The sequence below is a fragment of the Dipodomys spectabilis genome, unplaced genomic scaffold (genome assembly GCF_019054845.1).
Source record: "Dipodomys spectabilis isolate Male_0828 unplaced genomic scaffold, ASM1905484v1 ptg000187l, whole genome shotgun sequence".
In the NCBI taxonomy this organism is placed as follows: Eukaryota; Metazoa; Chordata; class Mammalia; order Rodentia; family Heteromyidae; genus Dipodomys; species Dipodomys spectabilis.
The window spans coordinates 4,871,191-4,894,848 of NW_024870864.1; the positions used below are offsets into that span (position 1 = coordinate 4,871,191).

General features: G+C 42.5%; 1 protein-coding gene across 2 annotated transcripts in view; it reads right to left on the reverse strand.

Annotated features, from left to right (window-relative positions):
• The window catches only part of Aff3 (AF4/FMR2 family member 3), a 548,149-nt gene that overhangs the window by 37,475 nt on the left and 487,016 nt on the right, over nt 1-23,658 (reverse strand). For both annotated transcript variants that reach the window (XM_042695394.1, XM_042695393.1), the window contains exons 11-14: nt 16,426-16,612; nt 6,890-7,996; nt 3,741-3,865; nt 126-315 (exon numbers count right to left, since the gene is read on the reverse strand). In XM_042695394.1, coding sequence (XP_042551328.1) covers nt 126-315; nt 3,741-3,865; nt 6,890-7,996; nt 16,426-16,612 — 1,609 coding nt within the window. The remainder of the gene's footprint in view (nt 1-125; nt 316-3,740; nt 3,866-6,889; nt 7,997-16,425; nt 16,613-23,658) is intronic.

The following is a 23,658-nucleotide window of genomic DNA, read 5'->3' on the forward strand; positions in this document are numbered from 1 at the left end:
TCTGTGGGCCTCCCTCCATCAGGAGTGTAGACTGCGCAGGCTAGAGGCGAAGTGTATGTGTGTAGGGGGTGAGGAAGGTGCAGTTTTACTTTGATTTTCCTGGGAAAGAAAGGGCATCAACCAACCGTAAGGTCTCCGGCATGGCTGTCAGCCTTAGGCTTTTTGTTGGAAGAGGCAGAAGTGAAGACACTGTTGCCATGAGGTCGACTGGAAGAAGTTAAGTCCTCGCTGGAATATTTGTGTTTGGATACATCAGAGAGGGGTGAGACAGGTGACCGGAGCATTTTTTCATTTTTATTTATTGGTATTGCCACACTGAAAGGAAGAAATTACAGGGATAGAATGTTAACATAGTAGGCACAGGGAGAAGCGAATGTTTTACATATGCTCCATACCTCCCATTTAAAACCTGCTGGTAGGGAGAATTAAGACCACTGAAAAGCATAACTCATTGTTTCTTTACACCCATGTCAGGATGCATAGTAATTCTATAGACTGTGATAAAACAAGTGACTTAGCATAGTAATTCATGTTTCATTTTTCATCCAAGGATCTCAAGGTGATCAATGAACTTGGTTCAAGTGTGAGTGACAAGTAATAGGAAAGTTAATCAACAATGATGAACAAGCTTTCCTTCCCTTCCTTCTTTTGGTGGCACTAGAGTTTATACTCAGGGCCTTGCACTTGCTAAGCAGGTGGTCTATTGTTGAGCTGTACCTCCAGTTCTCCTTTGTGTTATTTTTGAAATAAGGTCTTGCTTCATATCTGAACTTTGATCCTCCTATTTGTAACTCTTCACATCATCAGAATGACAAGCTCACTCCCTGTCCCCCATGCTCAGCCACTGGTCAGAATGAAGTCTTATGGTTTTTCCATGTGTGATTGGTCTTAAACCATAATCCTCAGAGCTCTGATTCCCAAGTTGTCAGAATCACAGTAACTGTGCTTGGCTTGAGTTCTCCATTTCTAAAAGGGCTTTTGCCAATGTTTGAGCTATGCAAAATATTATATAGAAAACAACAGAATCACAGAATAACCTCCAAAGCATAAAGTCAACTTTACATTGCTGAGTTTCTGAATTAACCAGGTATTGTGAATACCAATAACTGTTATTGGTATTCACAAGTTCTGATTTCTAGCGCTTTATCTCATCTACAAAGCAATAATTTATTCTTGAATATAATGTTCTCCAAGATTAATTATCAGAGAAGAGGGATTCACTTATATTTATGTCTGAAATGTACATTATATTGTTAGGGTTCTTGCCATTATTTTACTTTGGGAAGAATACTGTGTGGGGCAGACACATTAGACACATAAATAAACCCAACCAGTGCTAGTTTAAGATGCTTGAATAGGTCATTTGATACAGCAATTTTACAAATAAGTAAAGCCATCTAATGAAAGTTTAGTTTATTCTTGGGGTTATGATCTCTTAATTGTATGTGTTGGTTATCACTGCAAACAAGCCACTGAAATCAGCTCAAAAAGCAATATAGCCAGGTGCTGGTGGCTCATGCCTGTAATCCTAGCTACTCAGGAGGCTGAGATCTGAGGACTGAGGTTCAAAGCCAGCCCGGGGAGGAAAGTCCATGAGACTCTCATTTCTAATAAACTACTCAGAAAAAGCTGGAAGTGGTACTGTGGCTCAAGTGGTAGAGCAAAAGAAAAAAAGAAACCAAAACAAACTCACAGAGGGCACCCAGGCCCAGAGTTCATGTCCTAGGACATGCAATCAATCAATCAATCAATCAGTCAATATATATATATATTCCTTAGCTGGTGATCACAGTGGGGAAATTTCAAATTTAGGCCATTATTTCAAATGGTAAAGCCAAATTCTTAATGTATGCAAATACATACAGGTTTTCTGGCTCCAAAAGCAGAGGATGTCCAACAAATGTCCTCAGAATGAAATGAGAAGATGTGCTACAGAAAACTGCTCTGGATGAATAAAAAGTAGCTCATTGGTGCTGATGTTGAAGATGGATATGATGAGCCTGAATAAAATCATTTCTTGAAATGTCAGTAAAAAAGATCTGTTCCTAAGTGTGTATTACTGTATATGTGCATGGAAAAACAAATTACGACATTAAATATAGTCATGGACATGGAACTATTCTTCAGTACTGCAAATCTCCTCTCTGGAATGGGTGATCAATTACCTAGGCTATGATTGTTTTATTTACTGATAAAACCTGATAGTAGTAATCACAATTCCAGATGTATTCAGATCACCTTTCCCATAATAACTCTATGCACTTTCCTATGCATTGTGTCATTACTTAACATATGTGACACTATCGCATATATGCTACTCTGCCAGGTAGAGTCTCTACAACAGTTAGGTCCAGGATTTTGTTCAGCAAAAGTTACATCTACATGTTCACCAACCTGTCTCTGAAACAGAATTATTTCCTTCATTACAAGTGAAGGCAAGAAACCAAAGGAGTTTAAGCCGGAGCCAAAACAGCAATATCTATTATTGTGTCTCAGTAGAAATCACAGGTGTTTTAGTGTCATATTATAGTTGTCACAAACATCTTGAAGTATCACTTACACTCATTACTCTTCAATGATTATGGTTGTCCCTAGATTGGCTAGAAAGGTTATTTAATGCACAAATGAAGAGCTTATTGATAAACTCTTATTAAGGGGCTAGGAATGTGGCTTGCTGGTAGAGTGCTTGCCTAGTATTCATGAAGCCCAGGGTTTAATCCCTCAGTACAATGTAAACAGAAAAAGTCAGAAATGGCACTGTGGCTCAAGCGGTAGAGCACTAGCCTTGAGCAAAAAAAGCTTAGGGACAGTGCCTAGGCTCTGAGTTCAAGCCCTAGGACTGGCAAAAAATAAAATAAAATAAAATAAAAATTAAGAAAGTATTCCCATCTTCCTAAGTCTCTGGGGACACCATTCTTTCCACACAGAAGACTGATAGGCTGTCTCTGTGCCTGTGTGCACAACTCCTCTTGCTTACTCCTTCAGCATCCTGGCTGCCTTCCCAAGGTGATCCTGACACTGTAGCATGCCTATGTGCTCCTTAACTCTCCAATTTTCTCTCTGAGTTTTAGTACTGCTCTCCATCTTTCCCTAACCTTTCAGTTTATGTCTTTATGTGTTTTGCTGAAACATTAATCTCCCCTTAAGAACCTTTGTGTACAGTCAGGAAGAGTGAGGAGTGTCACAGCTGAGGAGAAGTGGGTCTGTGCTGAGGTGTTTCTAAATGGAAAAGCCTGTATGAGTGATGCTAAGCTCCTTGCTTTAATGAATACCTGGGACCTTGCCTTGCTGGAGAGTCATTTATTACAGAAGAGGTTGGTGCATGGTAGGGCTATTTGTAGCTCCTTTACAGGATCAACTGGGTGGCTATTTGACCTTGGAAGCACATATCCTTCTTACCTCCACAATTTTAGTTTACATCCAAGAGCCGTAGGTGCCTCACCTGCAGATGTCACTAGTAAGTGGCTATTTCCTCATCCTTATAGTAAGCTTAATATTATTAAGCTGATTAAAATATAGGCTTACAAATTCATTTATTAAGTTTTGGGGGAAGGGAGCTATCTTTGGGAAATGCAGAACTTGTCATACTTGAAAACTGGTCTTTGTTACAGAGAAGAGCCTGACATAGCTACTGGGGTGTAGCCAGAGGCTTATGTCCAGCCATAATTATTCAGTTAAACCAAGAACTTAAGATCCATAGACCCCTCTGGCTTACTTCCACCTGCCAGGGCACAGCTTACCTACTGATGTTCATATTGCAGTGGTTCACAGACAAGGTACTGTTGGCAGATGCAGCCAGTCTCAAACAGCTATCTTTTTCTCCCTGGACCTTCTTCATCTCCCTGTAGTCATCTTCGTTGTCACACTGCGTAGGAATAAGCAAAAGCCAAATCAGTTTTGGACCTGGAGTGGTCAAAGTGAGCTCTAGGATACTGTGACAGAACAAGGGCTCTGGGGAGATCTGCTTACCTGGCATCCTGGAGAACAGGCTGAGCATCCAAGCCTTTGGCATAGGCCCCCAAGGCATCTCCTCCACAAACAAGGAGGAATCTGTGGGGCTTACTATCCACAGCTTTATTTATTTAATTTTGTTTTATTTTATTTTGTGCTGGTCTTGGGGCTTATACTCAGGGCCTGGCACTGTCCCTGAGCTTTTTATTTTTGTCAGTCTTGAGGCTTGAACTCTGGGCCTGGGCACTGTCCCTCAGCAATTCAGCTCAAGGCTGGCACTCTACCACTTGAGCCACAGCTTCACTTGTGGCTTTTTGATGGTTGGTTGGGACTAGGAGTCTCTCAGACTTGTCTGCCTGGGCTGGCTTTGAACTGCAAGCCTTAGCTCTCAGCCTCCTGAGTAGCTATGATTACAGGGGTGAGTCACTGATGCCCATCTCTATCCACAACTTTTTGAGAAGAAAGGCAAGATGTCAAGATCAAAATTTGGAAGGGAACATTTTGAATTACGAAAGTTGCTTAGAATTTAGTCTTCCAAAAAAGTCTTCTGAATTCACACTGTAGCTTAAGTGTCACTTGTCCTGGCACTTCTTGATATTAGAGTAAAGGATAAAGAGGTGCGTGTTCTCTGCTTTATTAGGGTAAGAGTGGTGACAGGCCTTTGCTTTGAAAGTCACGCCTCTTGTGAATAGCAAGCAGACATTATTATCATTTTGTGTCCTAATTCTAGTTCCCAGTTCCTGTGGCTTCTTAGAATTCTGAAAGTACCTTTGTGTAAGACCTAGATTGGATTCTTATTGTCTCTATGTTTAATTTTAGACTAGATTAGACTGTAATACAAATCATACCACAAAATACCACTTCCTGGAAGAGAGGTAGGAGCCAGTCTTGTGTGGGTCCTCAGGGCTATGTGTGGTATTTTCCAGGAGACAGTGAGACAGAGAGACTCTGACCTTCTCTTTCTAGCACAATGAGACTGTCACTCTGCCACCGAAGACTCCAGATGCTCACACTGTAATATGAATAGTCTAAACGAAACTCTTTGGTTCTCAGTGAGACCTGGCACCTCTGGCAGCCAAATCAAGTGTCTCAACTCCAGGATTTAGCATTGAAGTCTTAATGCCAGGATACTGAGTAAAAAGCACTATGAAAAATGTACTTTCACTTTTCTATGTTTGTGTTTACTGATCATTTGTCCAGTTTCTTGAGTAGAGCAGTGTCACATAGTGTAAATGACATTTTATAATGAACATAGAAAGAAAGAAAAAGAAAAAGAAATAGAAATAGAAAAAAATCTCTGGATGCTGGTATAACCTTAGCTACTCAGAAGGCTGAGATTTGAGGATTGTGATTTGAAGATAGCCTGGGCAGATAAACTTGAGAGACTCCTAATCTCCAATTAGTCGGCCAAAAGCTGGAAGTAGAGGTGTGGCTCAAATGGTAGAGCACCACCCTTGAGCACAAAAGCTAAGCAAGAGCATGAGGCCCTGAGTGTCAGCCCCAGTGCCATTGAAAATAAAGAATAATACAACCATTTCAATATAGAATATTATGAACTTTACATGTTTGTCTCTCTGTACATCTTTCCCTCTATATATCTATACATGTATCTATGGTACTTAAGTATATCTTTATAGTGATACATATTTCCAATCTACCAATGTGTATTATTTACCTTAGCATAGTTCTTATATATCTCTAACTTATGTACTTTTATCAGCCTGTCCATCTCTCCCTCAGGGAGCGGGTAATATCTATACTCACTTCTACATGACTAACCAGCTAATTGATTCAACAGAAACTGAGCACCAACAGGTAACAAGAAAAGCAGAATACTGACTGGGAAACAGAAGGAAAGAGGAGCAAGGAAGAAGTGAACTAGTTGTTTTTTTGAATTGTATTGTTTTACTGAATGAACATGACACCACATCATTTTACAGATGAAGAGTCTGCTGATGAATCACTTTTATGCCGTGAGTATGACTGCATGCCTTCCCCATACACACTTCCAAAGATGAGGAATACTTTCATTTTGGCTAGGAAAAACCCTACTCTCTACTTGCTCTTAATCAAGGATTCTAAATAAGTATCAATCTCATGTAGGCAGTTTTATTTATCTATTGACAGATCAGACTGCCCTTTGGAAACCACATAATCCTTAGACATTCATTTTTTTTTCCTTTTGCTAGTCCTGGGGCTTGAACTCAGGGCCTGGACACTGTCCCTGAGCTTCTTTTTGCTTAAGGCTAGCACTCTACCACTTGAGCCACAGCACCACTTCTGGGTTTTTCTGTGTATGTGGTACTGAAGAATTGAACCCAGGGCTTCATGCATTTTAGGTAAGCACTCTATCACTAAGCCACCGTCCCAGCCCTAGGCTGACATCTTAATGCAACATTTCAGGCCTCTGCTTACACAAATGTCCTATGTCCTCAGAACTCTGTTCATAGCCCTTCTTCACCTTGAAAGCCTCCTAGATCAACACTACTGGAAGCAACTTCTGATACCACAGGCTGGTTCCAGCCTCAGAGAATCCAGTATTTATTGCCCACTCCAGTAACAGCCTTAAACCCCATTGACTCTTAGGTAGATGAATGGTCCTCTCCCCTTACAGAAAGAATATTCACCATACATCAGCCTTCTCATATACTCAAGCTTTCAGCCTGTATCTATCCATACACACTCGATAAATATGTTTTGTGACTTTCGCACATTTAGAATAAAATGAGAGCAATCCCACTTGCCTCATTGGGCTGTCCTAAGGATTTACCCGAGATTATGTCTGTTAAGCACTTCCAACAGTTTCTGCATATATAAAGTAGTATGTAATTGTTTAAAGACACAAAACACCTGCAGTGACCACAGTCCAGACCAGTAGCCCATCTTGCCCTCAAGTTAAAGCAATTCCCTACGCCCTGGCCCTCTGCCCTAGGCTTACCTTGCGTTTCCTCTTGGATTTTGGCAAAGCCTTTTCTGCCTGAGTGTCTAGTGTGTGGCTGGGCGGTGCACTCTCAGTGTCTTTGGCCGCTGGAGCACTCAAGATCCCCGGTTCCTGGGGAAGGTGTTCTGGTATTCTGGACAGGAGAGTCAAATCAATTTTGACCCAAAGAGACCTGACCTCATCACTGTCCTTCAGTGGTGAGAGAAGTTCGTTGCGGCCGAAGGGGACCAGAGTGTAGAACTGCTCCTCCAGCTCCTTGGCGATGTCACTGGTAGTCCTGGCGTTGATGGAGCCTACGGGAGCCCGGGGGCCACTGCCAGTGCTGATGCTGCTGGCAGTCTCCTTCAGTCTCTGGTCACTCCCCGAGGTGGCAGCAGGGGCCACCGTCTGCGCTTTGGCTAGAGGGTACTCCTCCTGCTCGGACTCCAGGTCCGAGTCAGAGGAGGAAGATGAGGAAGAAGACTCGGTCTCAATAAACTCCTTGGATTTGGGGACAATCCTGCTCAGTCCCCGGGTGCGCCGCTTCTCACAGGCCACGGAGGAGCGTAGCTCCTTGCGGTGGCTCGTTCTGGTGTTGCCACAGGGCTTGGTTTTGGCAGGTTCTGGGGGAGCCACCACACTGGCCCCCAGGGTGTCTGTGCCCGTAGGCTCCTCTGACCGATGGCAGTTGGCACTGTCCCCTGCAGAAGTCCGTTCTGTGCGCCTGGTGGGCTTCTTGCCCGCAGATCTCCGGGTGGGCGCGGGTGCGTTCTCCACGGGTGCGCTGGGCACCGTGGATGGCGGGGCAGCAGTGGTCACTGCCACAGCCACAGCCACAGCTGCGGGTGGGGATTTCTGTTTCACCCCTTTGCTCCCTGGGCCCTTGTTGGCTGTCCTTGGCCTCTGCTCCTCCTTGCAGGCAGTCTTGACTTCCTTTTCTCTCAGGCTGGTTTGGCAAATGTCAGTTAGTTTCCCACAGTCCTGCACATCATCTTTTACCGGGGTGTAGTATTGATTGCTCTCTGGCCCGTGGCTTTCATTTTGGATCAGAATGGGAGGCTTGTGGGGATTAACTTTGTTTAGCCATTTATCCAGCTGCCACTTGTTAGAGGATGCTGGTTCAGCCTGAAAGCAGAAGACCAATCACATACAAAACATCTTTTATTATAGACTCACTTAAAAGGGGCCTGCCTTATGTTTATCTTGACATATCTCCTCTGGGTATGTGAGTAAAACATATGGAGCTGCCAGCAAATGGGAAATGGAAGCTATGTGTATGTGTGCCAGCCCTCCTCTGGCTTTCAGGATGCCAGGAGGGTGCTGTTTTTACCAGATGTGGTACAATGCCAGCACAGCATTTCCAAGTCCAGTTGACAAAAATAAAGGACAGTACTGTTTCAGCAGAACCCCACTTCTGAGTGCTAAACAATACAGATACACAATGTATATTTATAACTATACATACCTGAATAGATTTGACATTCCATGGAACTGAGGAATAATACCCTGGAGGCACACAGCCTTACAGCACTCATTTATTTATTTACTTTGACAGTACTATAGTTTGAACTAGCTAAGCTGGTGCTCCACCACTTGAGCTATGCCTCAAGTCCTGCTTTTTTGCTGGTTATTTTGGAGACAGAGTCTTGCAGACTTCTTCTGCCCTAGCTGGCCTTCAACCTTGATCCTCCAGATCTTAGCCTTCTGAGTAGCTAGGAAAATAGGCATGAGCCATCAGTACTTGGAATTTATTTATTTACTTGTGGTAAGATTAAAAACGGGAAATCCAAGCATCTCTGATCTCAAAGAATAACTGATGTGGAGATGGTACGTAGAGGATGCAGGGAATTTAGCAGCAGAAGCAAAACTTTGGAAAGAGGGCTCATTTGGCAGAGAATCTCTGTTTCAGGGGACTTGGGATGCTCTGTACACTTTGGTAGCATGACCTGGTTAGTCAACCTGCTTCTGTCACAACGTTGACAGAGGTGATGATAGAAAGCTTTCCTGCAGGTAGTTTTGCTAATTTAGAGCAAATTATGGATGTTATTGGTTTTAAACTCCAGTCCATAGATTAGTTGGGTGAGGGGACACTGAATGCCCTGAAGCAATAGCAATGTTGTAGAGATGTGAACTTCTGGGCAAAGTCCATAGTTCTGAGTTGACTCTGAGGATTTATGTTCAAGGAACAGGTTAGAACCTTTTACAGGGACTACATACTGCTTCCTAATAAAAGTCCATTTCAAGTCCATTTATCTACCATTGGGATTATTAGTAGATAAGAGGTACACTGGGAGGTAGAAAACTTTAGCCAGAGTATTTTCAATTAGTAACCATAACTGAGATGAGAAGTCATTTGGAGGGATCCAGGGGAGAAACTTTCCTTCTGCATGCCTCCAACTTTCAGGGGTAGGTCAGATACCAGCCTAGAACAAGAAGGCTTAGTAAGCCAAGCCTTTGGGGCTGGGGGGCTGGTAATGTGTGTGCTTAGGATCAAACTTCTTGTAATCAATACACAGCTGAGTAACAGCCCCATCTCCTTAGATTTCTATTTCAGACTTGATCAGTTCAAGTCTAGAACCAGAGACAGTCAACTCATGTGGTAGGAGAAAAAAAATTTTAAATATAAAAAATTCCAAAAGCTACCTTTGATAGTTCAAGATTTGTTTTTTGCTGGGTGCCGGTGGCTCACGCCTGTAATTCTAGCTACTCAGGAGGCTGAGTTCTGAGGATCGAGGTTCAAAGCCAGCCTGGGCAGGAAAGTCCATGACTCTTATCTCCAATAAACCACTTAGAAAACCAGAAGTGGCACTGTGGCTCAAGTGGTAGAGCGCTTACCTTGAGCTGAAGAGCTGAGGGACAGTGCCCAGGCCCACAGTTCAAGCCCCATGACTGACAAAAAAAAAATGTTTTTCAACAGTGAAGTCCATGTTATGTGTAAAGCTTTGGGCTTTGGGTGTAGTCACAGATCCAAGAGGGGTAAGGCGTTGCTGTGCCTGAGACATTAGGGTCCTGGCTGAACCTACGTGAGTAGGGATGGTGTAGGGTATGGCTCAGGGGATGGGAAGCTTCTGTTGGGCCAGAGATGGCAGAGATATGTGGAACTGGCCATAATGCGTGGATGCAAGACAATCAGAACTGTGGTGGAGACCATGGACACCCTGCCTGTTGCTCCCAATAGATGAGACTATACTGCAGGGAAAACCTACTTGGAGTGTCCAGTGACACCCTGTGACAGAAAAAAGAAAATACAATGAAGACCACAATATGGATTTTATTTTTTTGGTTGGTCATGGGGCTTAAACTCTGGGCCTGGGCACTGTCCCTCAGCTCTTCTGCTCATACAATATGGATTTGAAAGATTCATTCTGGAACACAGGGGGAGGAATGATGACATCCTTGGGCCCCCTTGACTTTTTCTTAAGTTTGTATTCATGCTACCAAAAAAACTGGAACAACGAAACAAAACACAGGGCTTCAGAATAGAATGCCAAGAACAAAAGATGTACCTCTTCAGTTTCCCTTATCTGTAATGCTTGGGACTAGAAATGTTTTGGATTTTAGACTTATTTTTTATTATTATTTTGGATTCTACATCTTTATCAATGGGTCTATCTATCCTATCTATCTATCTATCTATCTATCTATCTATCTATCTATCTATCTATCTTGATGTGGCTTATCCTCACTTTAAACATATAGCCTGAGGATAATTTTAGATAATATTGTTAGTAGTTGAAACAAAGTATCATGGTGTGGGATTTTCTGCTGCTGGCTTCATGTCAACCATGTTTCAGATTTGGGGCACTTCAGATTTGATTAGGGCTGCTTAATCTGTCTTTTTTTGTGAGCTGCTGAGTTGAAAGATATAATTCTTCAGAGAAAGGGAAGACAGAGACCTTACAGAGCATAAATGGTGAGGTCTGCAGGGGCAGACTGCATCTGGTGGCAAGCAGGGTAGTGGGACACAGAATAGTTCTTGCCCAGGGATACCTCCTGAGGTTATCAGCTGAAAGATGATTTGGTGGCAAACATTCTACACCTTCCAATTTTGTCCTCCCATTCCCATTTTCATCCCTATAATAGTATGAGTGAGGCAGTACCTTTGGTTGGGCCTCAATTTTCCTACAGAACTGGGACCTGGTATATAGGCCTGTAGGTAAAAGAGACATGTAGAAAGGGGCATGCACTGGGACAGGGCTCACAAACCAGAGCAGCACCCATCTTTTCTGCCACACAGCTCTCTTCCATCCCAAGCCTTCCACATCTCCTGTCTCTTATTTCAGAGAAATGGAAGTCATAGCCAAAGCACAACTGAATACAGAGAGTCACATAGAAACTTGCTGGTGGGAGCATTAACAGTGAACAGCAGAATTTAAATACATTTAGGATGGGGACGTTGCCTGATGTGATCTAGGGTCATCTTTTTTTCTGCACTTCATGAGTGAACAAATCAGACTGAAGTGCCATTTTCAACATGTCACTAAATCACATACTCTTTCTCAAGGATCTACAACCATCTCCTGTTGTCTTTCAAACGAAATCCAAATTCCCATGCAACCATTTTTCATTGCCTGAACACGTATAATATGCCTCCAATTTTACATATATTATCTAACTTTTAGAGATAAGGAATGTTATCTTCCCTAATGTGTAGATGAAGTTCAGGGAGGTTAAGTGATATATCCAAATCTACACAGGACCTAGGCTTCACAAAGACTACACTCATACTTCCTTAGGTATAAAGACCAAATCCTCTGCCCTGTTGTCTCCTTTGATCTCTCTCTATTCTCTGGTGTTGCTTCATGAAAGGATACCTAATTCCTTTGAGAAATGTCAGTTTTTGCTATGGTTAATTGCGCGTGCATGTGTTAGAGCTGGTACTGGGACTTGAACTCAGGGCCTGGGCACTGTCTCTGAGCATTTTTGCTCAAGGCTAACATTCTATCACTTGAGCTCCACTTCTGGATTTTTTGGTAGTTAACTGGAGATAAGAGTCTCATGGGCTTTCCTGCTCTGCTCAGGCTGGCTTTGAACTGTGATAATCATATCTCAGCCTCCTGAGCAGTAAGAATTATAGGCCTGGCTGTTTTTGACTGTCTACCTGAGTGGATGGAGAGGCACCTAGGAGACTGGTAAAGCATACCTCTGGGTGTATCTGTGAGAATATTTCCAGAGAGGATTAACTAAGAGTGGAAAACTGTTTATCATAAGCTGAGGTCCTAGAGGGAATAAAAAGGGAAAAAGGAGAAAGCCTGTGAGCACAGGCAATTCTCTCTGGACATCATGATGTGAGTTGCCCTGCTTGGCCACCCCATCCCTGCCATGAGTAACGGAAGCCCCTGAAGTAGGAAGCAAAATAAACCTGCCTTCTTTTTCCTTTCAGGTAATTAGTCTTAGCACAGTCCTCTGGCTAAAATGATGGCCTTAGATCTAATCTTCATAGATAACTAACCCTGCAAACAGTGTATCTACTCGTATTAATACTTGATAAGCACACACTTTTTTGTTGTTTATTTTGTTTTATATGAGATAGGGTCTAGCTGTGTGGCCTAGGCTGACTTAAAACTCATGATCTTTCTGCCTCGGCCTTGGGATGACAGGTGTGTGCCATCACCTGTGGGCACAGTGTTGTCTGTTAATGTTTGTTTTAGATTCATATATATGTCTTATGTCTTCAACAAAGTCCTACTCGTCTTTTAAACTAGGGCCAAGTCTCTTTCTTTCTTATTCCCTTGATGTTCCATACTAGTTCTGTGAGGTCAATTGTTCTACCTTTGCTTATGATGAATGATCTGTCACTCAAACACATTTGTTCCTCACTGATTAGGCAGGATAGCAATATCTACCATTCTGGAGGCAATTTTGGCCAGGGAAGCTGAGATAATGGCCAAGCTATATCACAGAAGGAAAACTCAAAGTTTTAGCCCTTAGCTTACCAGCATGCACTGACAATGTCCCATATTCTGAGACCCACATCCTGGGATTCTGCCCAGTGGTTTTTATTGGTTTTCTGGCTTGCTACTTTATATACTCTATCACAACTCCTTCCTGATTAATCTTCCCTCTGATTCACCCAGAAACTCTCCTCATGTCCCAGCTTCACTGAGATCCTCACCAAACCCCATGTCATGAGCCTTCAAGGTCTACTGCACCAACAAGACATGTGCCCTACACTTATGCTGATTTTTAAGGATGATATGGTGCAGCATTTTCTAAAATGTGCTTTCAGTTAATATATTCAATGGAGGAAGTTTGCCATGGTCAATCCACTTGGGAAATGCTGCAATGGAAAATGTAGTTTATACAAACAGTATGAGGGCTAGGGGATGTCCTGTGTAAAGAAATGGGGTCCATCTATTTTATCCTAGATGTGACCAGGCAGGTAGGAAGTCAGGATGTTTCCTCTCTCTCTTTCTCTTTGACCTGGACAGTTTAGTTCTGGGTGAGAGAAACCCATGTCTGGTGTCGGTTTTCCAGCTGTATGGGAAAGCAGCTTGCCCTGGGGAAGTATGAGGGCTCACAATGCTAGGAAATGTTCCGAGACAAAACTTAAGTGAGCCAGGCTTTGGTTGCTCATGGCTAAAATCCTAGTTATTGAGGAGGCTGAAATCTGGATGATTGTGATTTGAAGTCTGCCTGGGAAGAAAAGTCCCCCAGACTTCCATCTTCAAATTAATAAGCAAAAAGCTGTGCTGGAGGTGTGACCCAAGTAGTAGAGTGTCAGTCAAGCTAGTAAACTGACCAAGCTTGAAGCTCTGAGGTTAAATCCTAGTCCTCCCTCCCCCCCAATCCAAACATTTAAGTGAGAAGAGGCTAAGAACAACACAATACATAGCGGGCTTAGAATGAGTACTCACAGGCATAGAAATGTTGACAGAGGCTCTGCCCTGTCAGCTTGTAAAAGTGGCTTTACCATACTCTAGTGACTCATGTAAAATAAAGTGCTTTTCACCAATCTTAGCCACAAAGATCAGTTCATATGAAGCTGTGAACAGTGAAGAGAAAACCCAGGTGTCTTGGAACATCAGAGGTGTCTCCTTCTACTTCCATGACAAGGAGGCTCTGGAGGAGATGTGAAGGTCAGGAGCATTTTGCTTCAAGTCAGTACAACCCAATCAGAATAGTAGAATGTGAAGTGTGTGATGGTTAGGAGCCAGCTTCTACGTGGGATTCTGAAACACTGGTCTCCCTACTCTGTAAGGCAACCTGGGCCAGCTGTGTCAGCGTGATGCACAGAGGTATGAAGGATGAGCAGTCTTGCTGCCTTCTAACTTTGTGATTTTTAGTCTGCAAACATTTTCTTCTTATGGGGAATGTTGTATGTGTTTACCTTGGGGGAAAACATTAAAAGAATCTGACTTTTATTATAATGAATGCTTCCCTTTTCAATAGGAAGGAATAAGGTAAAGAATGGCTAATATGTCATTTCTGCATGGAGAAGCAAGAAAGTGAAAACATCATGTACCTCTCAGCAACTGAACTTCCTGAGCTCCTTTAGCAGACTTGTGCTCCCTTTCTTTAGCTAGATGCCTAAAAGCTGTTGAAGAAATGGAAAAAAGCTGCCTCTCATCCCCAGAACTCTGGGCTTTGTGATGATCACAGTGACTGTTAGAAAGAACTCAAAGTACTTTGTAACTGGACTGATCTTAGCCAACATCCCCTGCTCTAGGATTCACTTTGCAGTTTGAAAATAAGATTCAACAGTGGCCAATTTAACCTGCAAATACACCACAAAGAAGAGCCTGGACACAGGAATCTTTTCAAATACTCACCTTTTATCCATCCCTAATCCTGCTCTTTCACTGTCTCTGGGACTCTTATTTCTTATAACTAAATATTCTGGGTGCTCAACCAATTACAGTGTTATGAAAGCCTGGTACCTTGTCTACTTGTTCTATTTTATGTATTTTCCTACTTTAAATGAGCCTAATAGAATGTTAGCACCATGAAGATAGAGTATTTTCTTCAAGCCAAACAGAGTCTGTGGCTAATAAGCATTTGTAGAGTGGACATTGAATGAGTGAATGAATGAGTGAATGAGAAGGCAAGACTAATAATTCAGTTTCCAAGAAAAGCCAGGGTCAAAATAAATGGTAAGGCTTTTAATGTTAAGGGCATACATCTTATGTAGACAGATAGGGACAGGTAGTTAGGTAGATAGAGAGGCAGGAACTTTGTAGAAAAGAGAGACATGCTGAAGAGAAGTCTTATTTCAGATTATTTCCACTGAGTGGAAAAGGTACTGAAGAGAAAAGAAGAGCTGCAGGGACATAAAACAAAACCTGTGAAAGTTTAAAAACCACTGTGAGGGGGCTGGGAAGGTGGCTCAGTGGTAGAGTGCTTGCCTTGCATGCATGAGGCCCTGCATTCAATTCCTCAGCACCACATAAGCAGAAAAAGCTGTAAGTGGCGCTGTGGCTCAAGTGGTAGAGCGTTAGCCTTGAGCTGAAGAGCTGAGGGACAGCACCCAGGCCCAGAGTTCAGGCCCCACGACCGACAAAAAAAACCACAAAAGCAAAAGCAAAACAAAACAAAATAAAAAAAAAAACACTGTGCAAACTTGACAAGCAGTCACTTTCACACAGGTTATGTCTGAATCACAGGTACACAGCTGCACATAGGTGTTGCTCAGGCTCCCAGGGTACCACCAACTCCTGGCTGTGGTTTGCAGGAAGGATTTGGTTTCATATCAGAGCCCAATTCGAATTTGGCCCATGAATGGTGCAGAAGGTTGTAGGTAAAAAATCAAACCCCACAATCCCTGGGGATGTCCAATGTTTATACTCTCAGGGAGGATACTGTATCTTATTCTTTTTATCTGCTTTAGAAACCAAGCCCTCCTGTTATGGCTCCACAGATAGAAAAGTTTACTCTGGGCCCTCACCCAAGAATCCTCATACTCTGTTTACTATTTAACCCCCCTTTTCCACTTTAGAGTAGAAATAGCAATCGTTTTTATTGGTACCTTGTAATGTGTTTATACGAGGTACCTAAATCATCCTAATAGATACTGATCATGGCTGTAAAAGGTTTCATTATTATTTGTAGGGAGATGCTAATTTTCCCTTTTATATTTTCTCAAAGAAAACACAGTTAAGAAGGTTTTATTAATATTTATAGCCCTTGTTCGTCTGATCCGTGACAAATTTGAGAAAAAAAAGGGTAAGATTCTAAGCATGGCTAATGCATAAAACTCCTTTCCCTGTGATTTATGAGTGGCCACACTTCCGTGGGGGGGGGGGGAGGTTGCCTGTCTCGTTATTGCCTAAGCTGACCCTGAGGGAGACCCTGTCCAGAGGTTATTTCCTGTTAGTGATGTTTATAGCATATGTGGAAATTTCTAGAAATCGAACAGATTTTTCAGACCGTGAAAGATGATGCTTTGTACTTCAAAGGAAGTGGTGTCATAAGGAGAATGGTAGGAGGGAACACGATCTGGAAAATGTAAGCCCCCAATCTAATAGGCTTCCAGGTCTGTGGGAAAGTGGGGAGCAGACAGGGTGAGAACTGGGACTGGGACCTTGCTGGCATTGGGGAGATGAAGCGTGGCTTACCTCAGGGCTGGAGAAGTGGGGGGCCTTGCTGCCCTCACTCTCGCTGGAGCTGCTCTCTGTCTCAGAGTCGGATCCAGAGCTGCTTTCTGAGTCGCTGGAGGAGCTGCTGCTGCTGCTGCTGCTGCCGCTGCTGCTGCCCTTGCTGGACAGCACGGAGCCTCTGCAGTTGGTCTGCTGGACCACGGTGCTGCCAGCCCATCGCCACCCCCCCCAGGAAGGAAAGGGAAGGAAAGCCAAGTGAGCAAACAGGAAACACCAGCAGGCTGCCATACCCAAAAAGGAAAGGGGAGGCAGTCTGCACTCTGTCAACCAGGATCGGGACTTAAGGAGCAAACATCCAGGTCAAAGGCAGCTGGATGGTTACACAGAATTAGACCCAGGAATTCAACTGAGAATGAGAGTTGGTTGGTTCTTCTTGGTAACTAGGTACTGGTTAAAGCACGGATGCTTTAGGAGGGAAAGTGGTGTAATATACCAGTAGCTGTTTTGCACCACTGGTGGTGGTTATTTTTTGTTTTTTTTTTTTTTCATCTGCTTCATTGCTTTTTATTTTTTAAATTTTTTAATTTTAATTTAATTTTTTTTGTGAACATACTGTACAGAGGGGTTAAAATTACATGGGCACGGGGCTGGGAAGGTGGCTCAGTGGTAGAGTGCTTGCCTTGCATGCCTGAGGCCCTGGGTTCGATTCCTCAGCACCACATAAGCAAAAAGAAAAAAAGCCGGAAGTGGCTCAAGTGGTAGAGCGCTAGCCTTGAGCTGAAGAGCTAAGGGACAGCGCCCAGGCCCAGAGTTCAGGCCCCACGACTGGACAAAAAAAAAAAAATTACATGGGCAGGATAATGCATACATTTCTTATCAAGCATTGCAACCTCCTCCTTTGTTTACCCTTCACATCCCTTCTCTACCTCCCCCATACCCCCCCCACCCAATCCTCCCCTCCCCCCCCCCACCAACTTGTAAAGCTCATTTTCGACATGACCTTGTACTTCTCTTTTGTTTTTTTTTTTTTGTCGGTTGTGGGGCTTGAACTCTGGGCCTGGGCGCTGTCCCTCAGCTCTTCAGCTCAAGGCGAGCGCTCTACCACTTGAGCTACAGCGCCACTTCCGGTTTTCTGGTGGTTTATTGGAGATAGGAGTCTCAAGGTCTCTCCTGCCCAGGCTGGCTTTGAACCTCGATCCTCAGATCTCAGCCTCCTGAGTAGCTAGGATTATAGGCGTGAGCCACCAGCGCCCGGCTTGGTGTTTTTTTGTTTTTTTTTTTAAATAAGTTTTTTATTGTGAGAATACTGTTCAGAGGAGGGGTTACAATTACATGAGCAAGGTAATGAGTATGTTTCTTATCAAGCATTGTTGTCTCTTCCTTTGTTTTTCCCCTCCCATCCTTTCCCTCCCATCTCCACAACTACACTCCAACCACTCTGGCCCACCCTCCACTGTTGTTTTAGAGATGGCGTTTCAATCATCCTGAACTCCAGTCATCCATACAAACAGAAGGAAACCCCCAAAACCTGAAATATTTTGGGTGTCAAGGGACTTTGCTTATTTCTGCCATAGAAGAAAAGGAAGTATGCTGGATGGCAAGGTTTAGGAAGAGTTCTGTAGGGGCAGCACAGTGCTCTGCCTAGAACTTCCATGGTCTGCTGGAAGGTCCCTCAGAATTTGGGACTGTTGAAGCTAAAATCTTGCTTTGTTCCCTTTTCTGCCTGGAGAGTCAAATGATGTAGTTATTAGGGGAACTGGCATGGTGTATAAAAAGCAACCTTTCTTTTAGTCATTTCCTAAAGAACTGAATATCTTCTCGGTCATCATTTATAGATTCCAGACTTTAAAATTCAACCCTAATGCCATGGCTTATAGAAGAAACAAGATGTCAAATTTAAACTCAATGTTTATATACATGCCACAGGGTCTTTATATAGTCAAACACAACATAAAAAAATGGTGAATGCTTTCCAGTGGTAATTCATAAACCACAACATTTCAGATAGCATACACCCATTCAAAGAGTGTTTAAGTCAAAAGAAAATTTCAGTACTCACATAATATTCAACATCTTCCAAGACCCTTAATTAATGGAACTGAGACACACCTGGATGTGTTTTATGGTTAAGCTCTAAACCCAGAAAATGCTGGTCACTTTTAATGCCACGTCAGCAAAAATCTGCTTGCTGCTTCCAATTGTGACCATGACTTTATCAGACTGAGCATTAGTGAAGGTCATCAGGGAGCTTGTTAGGGTTTATGGTCTCAAGTGCAAAGCAGCTGGACATTTTAAAGAACCCTTTTCATCCATACCTTAAATCTTTGACAAATGCTTTGCCCAAGGGCAAGCTGTCATAAATCCTGGGTGTGGGGGCTGGGAGGGAAGTGATACTTATTTAAGTCTTTGTTTCTCTTATAAAAGCTCTAAGACAAGAAACTATCTTGTATAGAATCTGGTAAAAAAAAATCACCCTTTAAAAATGACGGAGTTAGGGGAAAGTGGAGTTTGAATATAACCTTCCTTAGTGGTTTTTATTCCTTTCCATCAATGTCATGGTCCATACCCACTGTCTGCCCAAATTCTTCAACATCAGACACTATCTGCAGATTCATGCTGTGTCTGAGTTGCAGCAATGTCATTTCTAGCCTATCATTTATGCCTGGTATGGAGACAGGAATGCAGGGTCCCATGACAAAGGGTAGTTCATGCTCAAGGGGCTGCAGTATTTCTTTCTTGTGAGTGAAAATTTATCTTCTGCTGGCTGAGTGGATCTGGGTACAATCAATGGGAAAAATATGTTATATATGCACACACACACACAATTAAATTCCAAACATGAGAATCTGGGATCCTTGTTTAAGTTGGGAGGTTCCGAAAATATTGGGGATAAAAACACAGAAAACAAAAAAAAAAAAAAAAGAAAAAGAAAGCCAAACAACATATGGCTCAAAGGCTTCTTGGTAAAAGGCTGGTGGAAAAAGACAGGGCAGAGGCTAGGCACCAGTGGCTTATACCTCTAATCATAGCTACCCAAGAGTCTGAGATCTGAGGATTGTGGTCCAAAGCTTAGACAGACAAATCAGAGAGACTCCTATCTCCAATTAATAACCAAAAGACTAGAAGTTGAGCTGCGGCTCAAGGGTAGAGCATCAGTCTTGAGTAATAAAACTACAGACAAGATCTAGGCCTGGAGTTCAAACCTCAGGATTGGCACACATGCATGCAAATATAAGCACATGCATGTGCACGCAAGCATGGGCACGCGAACGCACACACACACACACACACACACACATTCACACACAGAAATAGGAGAGAGTTGTATCTTCTTTTTACCTGGGAACAGGGGGACACATCTTGGAAATTAGGATATACAAATAACATTTTGATTGGTTTAACAAAATGATGGTCAATGTCCTTGATCAGTACATTCTATCTGCTTGCATTTGTACACTAAGATAAACAAGAGATTCTTTCATTCTGTGGGCACCTAGGGCTGTGAGGTGTGTGGAGTTCCCTGTGGCCTTCACTACAAAGCGAAAAGTTGTCTTATGCAAAGCAGCATTTTAACTTCTGGGAAAATGCACATTTTTGTCATATTAATTTAGGACTTCTGGTCCTAAATTAATAAGACTCACCAGCCCAAGGAGACAGAATTAGATTGGCAGAAAAGCTTTATACTCTTGTGTTTTTCTTCATTAAATTAGGAAGCTGACTTAAAATGCCACAGCCATAACTATTAGTTGCTTTAAAAAACAGCTGAATGAGCCTGAAATTTACATTTCTTCATGCTGAATTTAGAAGGGTTAAAAGTATCATGACATCTTTGGGTCAGGATTGAATATATAGGCAGTTTTAAATTTATGATGGTACAAAAAGCATTATGTAGAAACTACATTGAATTTTGAGTCTAGATCTTTCCCTAGGCCTGTAGTCTACAGGCCTAGGCAGTGGCAGTGGGACAGCCACAGCTCTGTTGGCTAAGTAACTATGAGGGGAACCAACTGAGACTCTTGTGTGTCGAGATGTTTGGTAGGTTATCTGGATTAAATGCATTTTCAATATACTATGTTTTCAATTTCTGATAAGTTTATCTGGACAGAGTCCAATTGTGAGTTGAAGAACATCTGGTATTTGTTTCACTATGGGTAGAGAGAATGTAGCTAGAAAAGATCAGTGTCAAGGGCAGGCAGGCTTGCCCAGAAGGCCTCTGTTGGCCAGCTATGAGATCAAGAGATCCATTCACGCATCCCCACATCCATGAAGGCCTCTTTATGGACTAATTTTTACCCAGGTCTTTGAGAACGAGCAATCGTCTTGGACTCAGTATAGTGATTGTGCTTGTGCTGAGGGCACGCAGATGCTTTGTTTATGCTGGGACGGAGATAACAGTGAGAGCAGAATGAGGAGAAAGCCAGGGTGGTCTGCCCTGTAGAAAAAGAGGCTCAGTGGTAGAGCGCTTGCCTTGCATGCCTGAGGCCCCGGGTTCGATTCCTTAGCACCACATAAGCATAAAGGAAAAAGCCGGAAGTGGTGCTGTGGCTTAAGTGGTAGAGTGCTAGCCTTGAGCTGAAGAGCTGAGGGACAGCGCCCAGGCCCAGAGTTCAGGCCCCATGACCGGACCCAAAAAAAAAAAAAAAAAAAAAAAAAAAAAAAAAGAAAAGAAAAAGACTCCTTATGGGCTGGGAAGGTGGCTCAGTGGTAGAGTGCTTGCCTCTCATGCATGAGGCCCTGGGTTCGATTCCTCAGCACCTCATAAGCAGAAAAAGCTTGAAGTAACTTTGTGGCTGAAGTGGTAGAGCTTTCACTTTAAGCTGAAGAACTGAAGGACAGTGCCCAGGCCCAGACGTCAGGCCTCACAACTGACAAAAAAAAAAAAAAAAAAAAAAAAAGACTCCTTACTAATAGAAGTAGGTTCTCAAAAAGACCTTACTGAAATAAGATGGTAGGGTTTATACTGTTAAAATTGCAGGATGGCGCTGGTGGCTCATGCTTATAATCCTACTCAGGAGGTTGAGATTTGAGAATTGTGGTTCAAAGCCAGCCTGTGTAATAAAGTATTTGTGTAGTAAAGTCTTTGAGCCTCCTACCTCCAAACCAAAAGGCTGGAAGTAAAGCTGTGGTTCAAGTGGTAGAGCATTAGACTGGAGGAAAAAACAAACAAACAAAAAAGAAGCTCAGAGATAGCACCCAGTCCCTGAGTTCAAGCCCCAGGATTCACACCAAAACAAACAAACAAAAACAAAAGCAAAACCAAAAGCAAACCCCCAAAACAAAACACCCAAGCTGAAAATGCTAGTATGCAAAGTGGTTATCCTGTCTACACCAAAACCCTAAATTAACTCAGAGGAATTTCCCCCGGAATGTTAACACTGATTAATTGGCATGACGACACAACTTTGGAAGGTTTCTAGGATACTACCTTACTAGGTTCTGATCCTACATAATATCATGAATAGGGTGCCAATGAGTCTAAAGACTGAAAATAAGTCTGAGACTATAGAATAAAAGTTTTTGTCAGCTGGGCATGGATGCCTTTAATTCTAGTAATTGGGAGGCTGAGCCCGGAAGATCTGGAGTTTGAGGACAGCTCAGTGAGATCCTGTCTGAAAATACTCTTGACTCCCCAAGAAAACCAAAAGCAAAACAACACACACACACACACACACACACACACTCATTACTGAGTTAATCTTAACAAAAGAGATCTAACTTTTCAAAAGGATTATAATTTCTCTTTTCTGATAAAAAAAAAATCTTTGAACTCTTTCAATTTGAATGTTTCTTTTTAGAGGATATTCCTTTACATGCACTCTAAATTTCATCTGCCATTTCAGCACAGCTCCATTAGAGATGGCTTGATGCTTTTGTTATTGGGACATCCTGGACTGCGCGCTGCTGGTTTTACTAGTGGCCAGGATTCAAATACACCTTTGAGAGAAGCCTGGCTTCATTCTAATACCACTTGCAATGTTTCTTCCTTTGGCTGTAATTGATGCATTCTTTTCAGAATTTGGCCCAGGCCAAGTCTGAATACAGACTGTAAAAGAAAAGATCTAAAATCAAAGTTCCAAATGTTGGATCTTACAGCTTAGGCTGTTTCTATTGTGGAGCCTGAATAAATGTCTTAAGCTGTCCACAGGCTTTCCAGTGACAAGTGACCTGAGGTTGGGCTCTTTACTTGGCTGACATGGAGGGGCAGCTATGCTGCTTAGTTTGGTACCATGCATCTTTTGGCATTTAGCTGACTGTTCCACATACTGTAAGAACTCAACAAATGGTTCATTTCCAAACTCTCATCAGTGTCCTGGCAACAGTTTTCCTTTATCACAGCATCTGTACTGACAGCAAGTGATCTAAAACTATGTCCTATGTTCTTATTATTAAGCACTGAAAATGATAAAATCTGGTGAGTGGGTTTACAGTAGATAAAAGTATCAACTAAGAAGCAAAGCTAATGAAACTATTGGTTCTATAGAGCCTTGATTTTGTTTGATCTGACATCTCTCAAGGAAAAAATTTTCCAATGTGATTTTCAGTTTCTCATAGTTGGCCTCCTTTCACTGTATCCATCCCAGAACCTTGGTTTGGCTATGTTTCTCATCACACCTTGATAATCTCTTCCTCTCTTTCCCTCCCTCTCTCCTTCGTGCTCCCTCTCTGTCTCTCTCTCTGTCTGTCTCTGTCTGTCTGTCTGTCTGTCTCTGTCTCGCTCTCTGTTAGTATTGGGGTTTGAACTTAGGGCCTCAAAGTCCTGCTTGACTTTTTTGCTGAAGGCTAGGGCTCTAGTATTGAAGCTATACCTCCATTTCTGGCTTTTTGTTGGTTAATTGGAGAAAGAAGTCTCTCAGATTTGTTTGCTGGAGTTGCCTTCAAACTGTGACCCTCAGATTTCAGCCTCCTGAGTAGCTAGGATTACAGGTATGAGCCACTGGTTCCAAGCTGGGCTGTGTCTCTTTAAAGCTGGGGGCTTTGCACAGGTTACTTTCTGGCCCTTTCTTCTGGCTACTCTTATCTTCCTCTCATTGTCCAAGACTGAATTTCAGTATTACATCCGTGTTTTGTTACATGTGACTGAGTATACTGACAGTATATAGTTGGAGTATAATTTTAAAAAATTCTCTGCCAACATTTTTTCATTAATGAATTTAGGCTTTTTATTTAAATGCAATTACTGATATGCTTAGAACTTAAATCTGATATTTTATTTCGATTTTTAAAAAAAATTTTTTTCTATAAGTAGTTGTA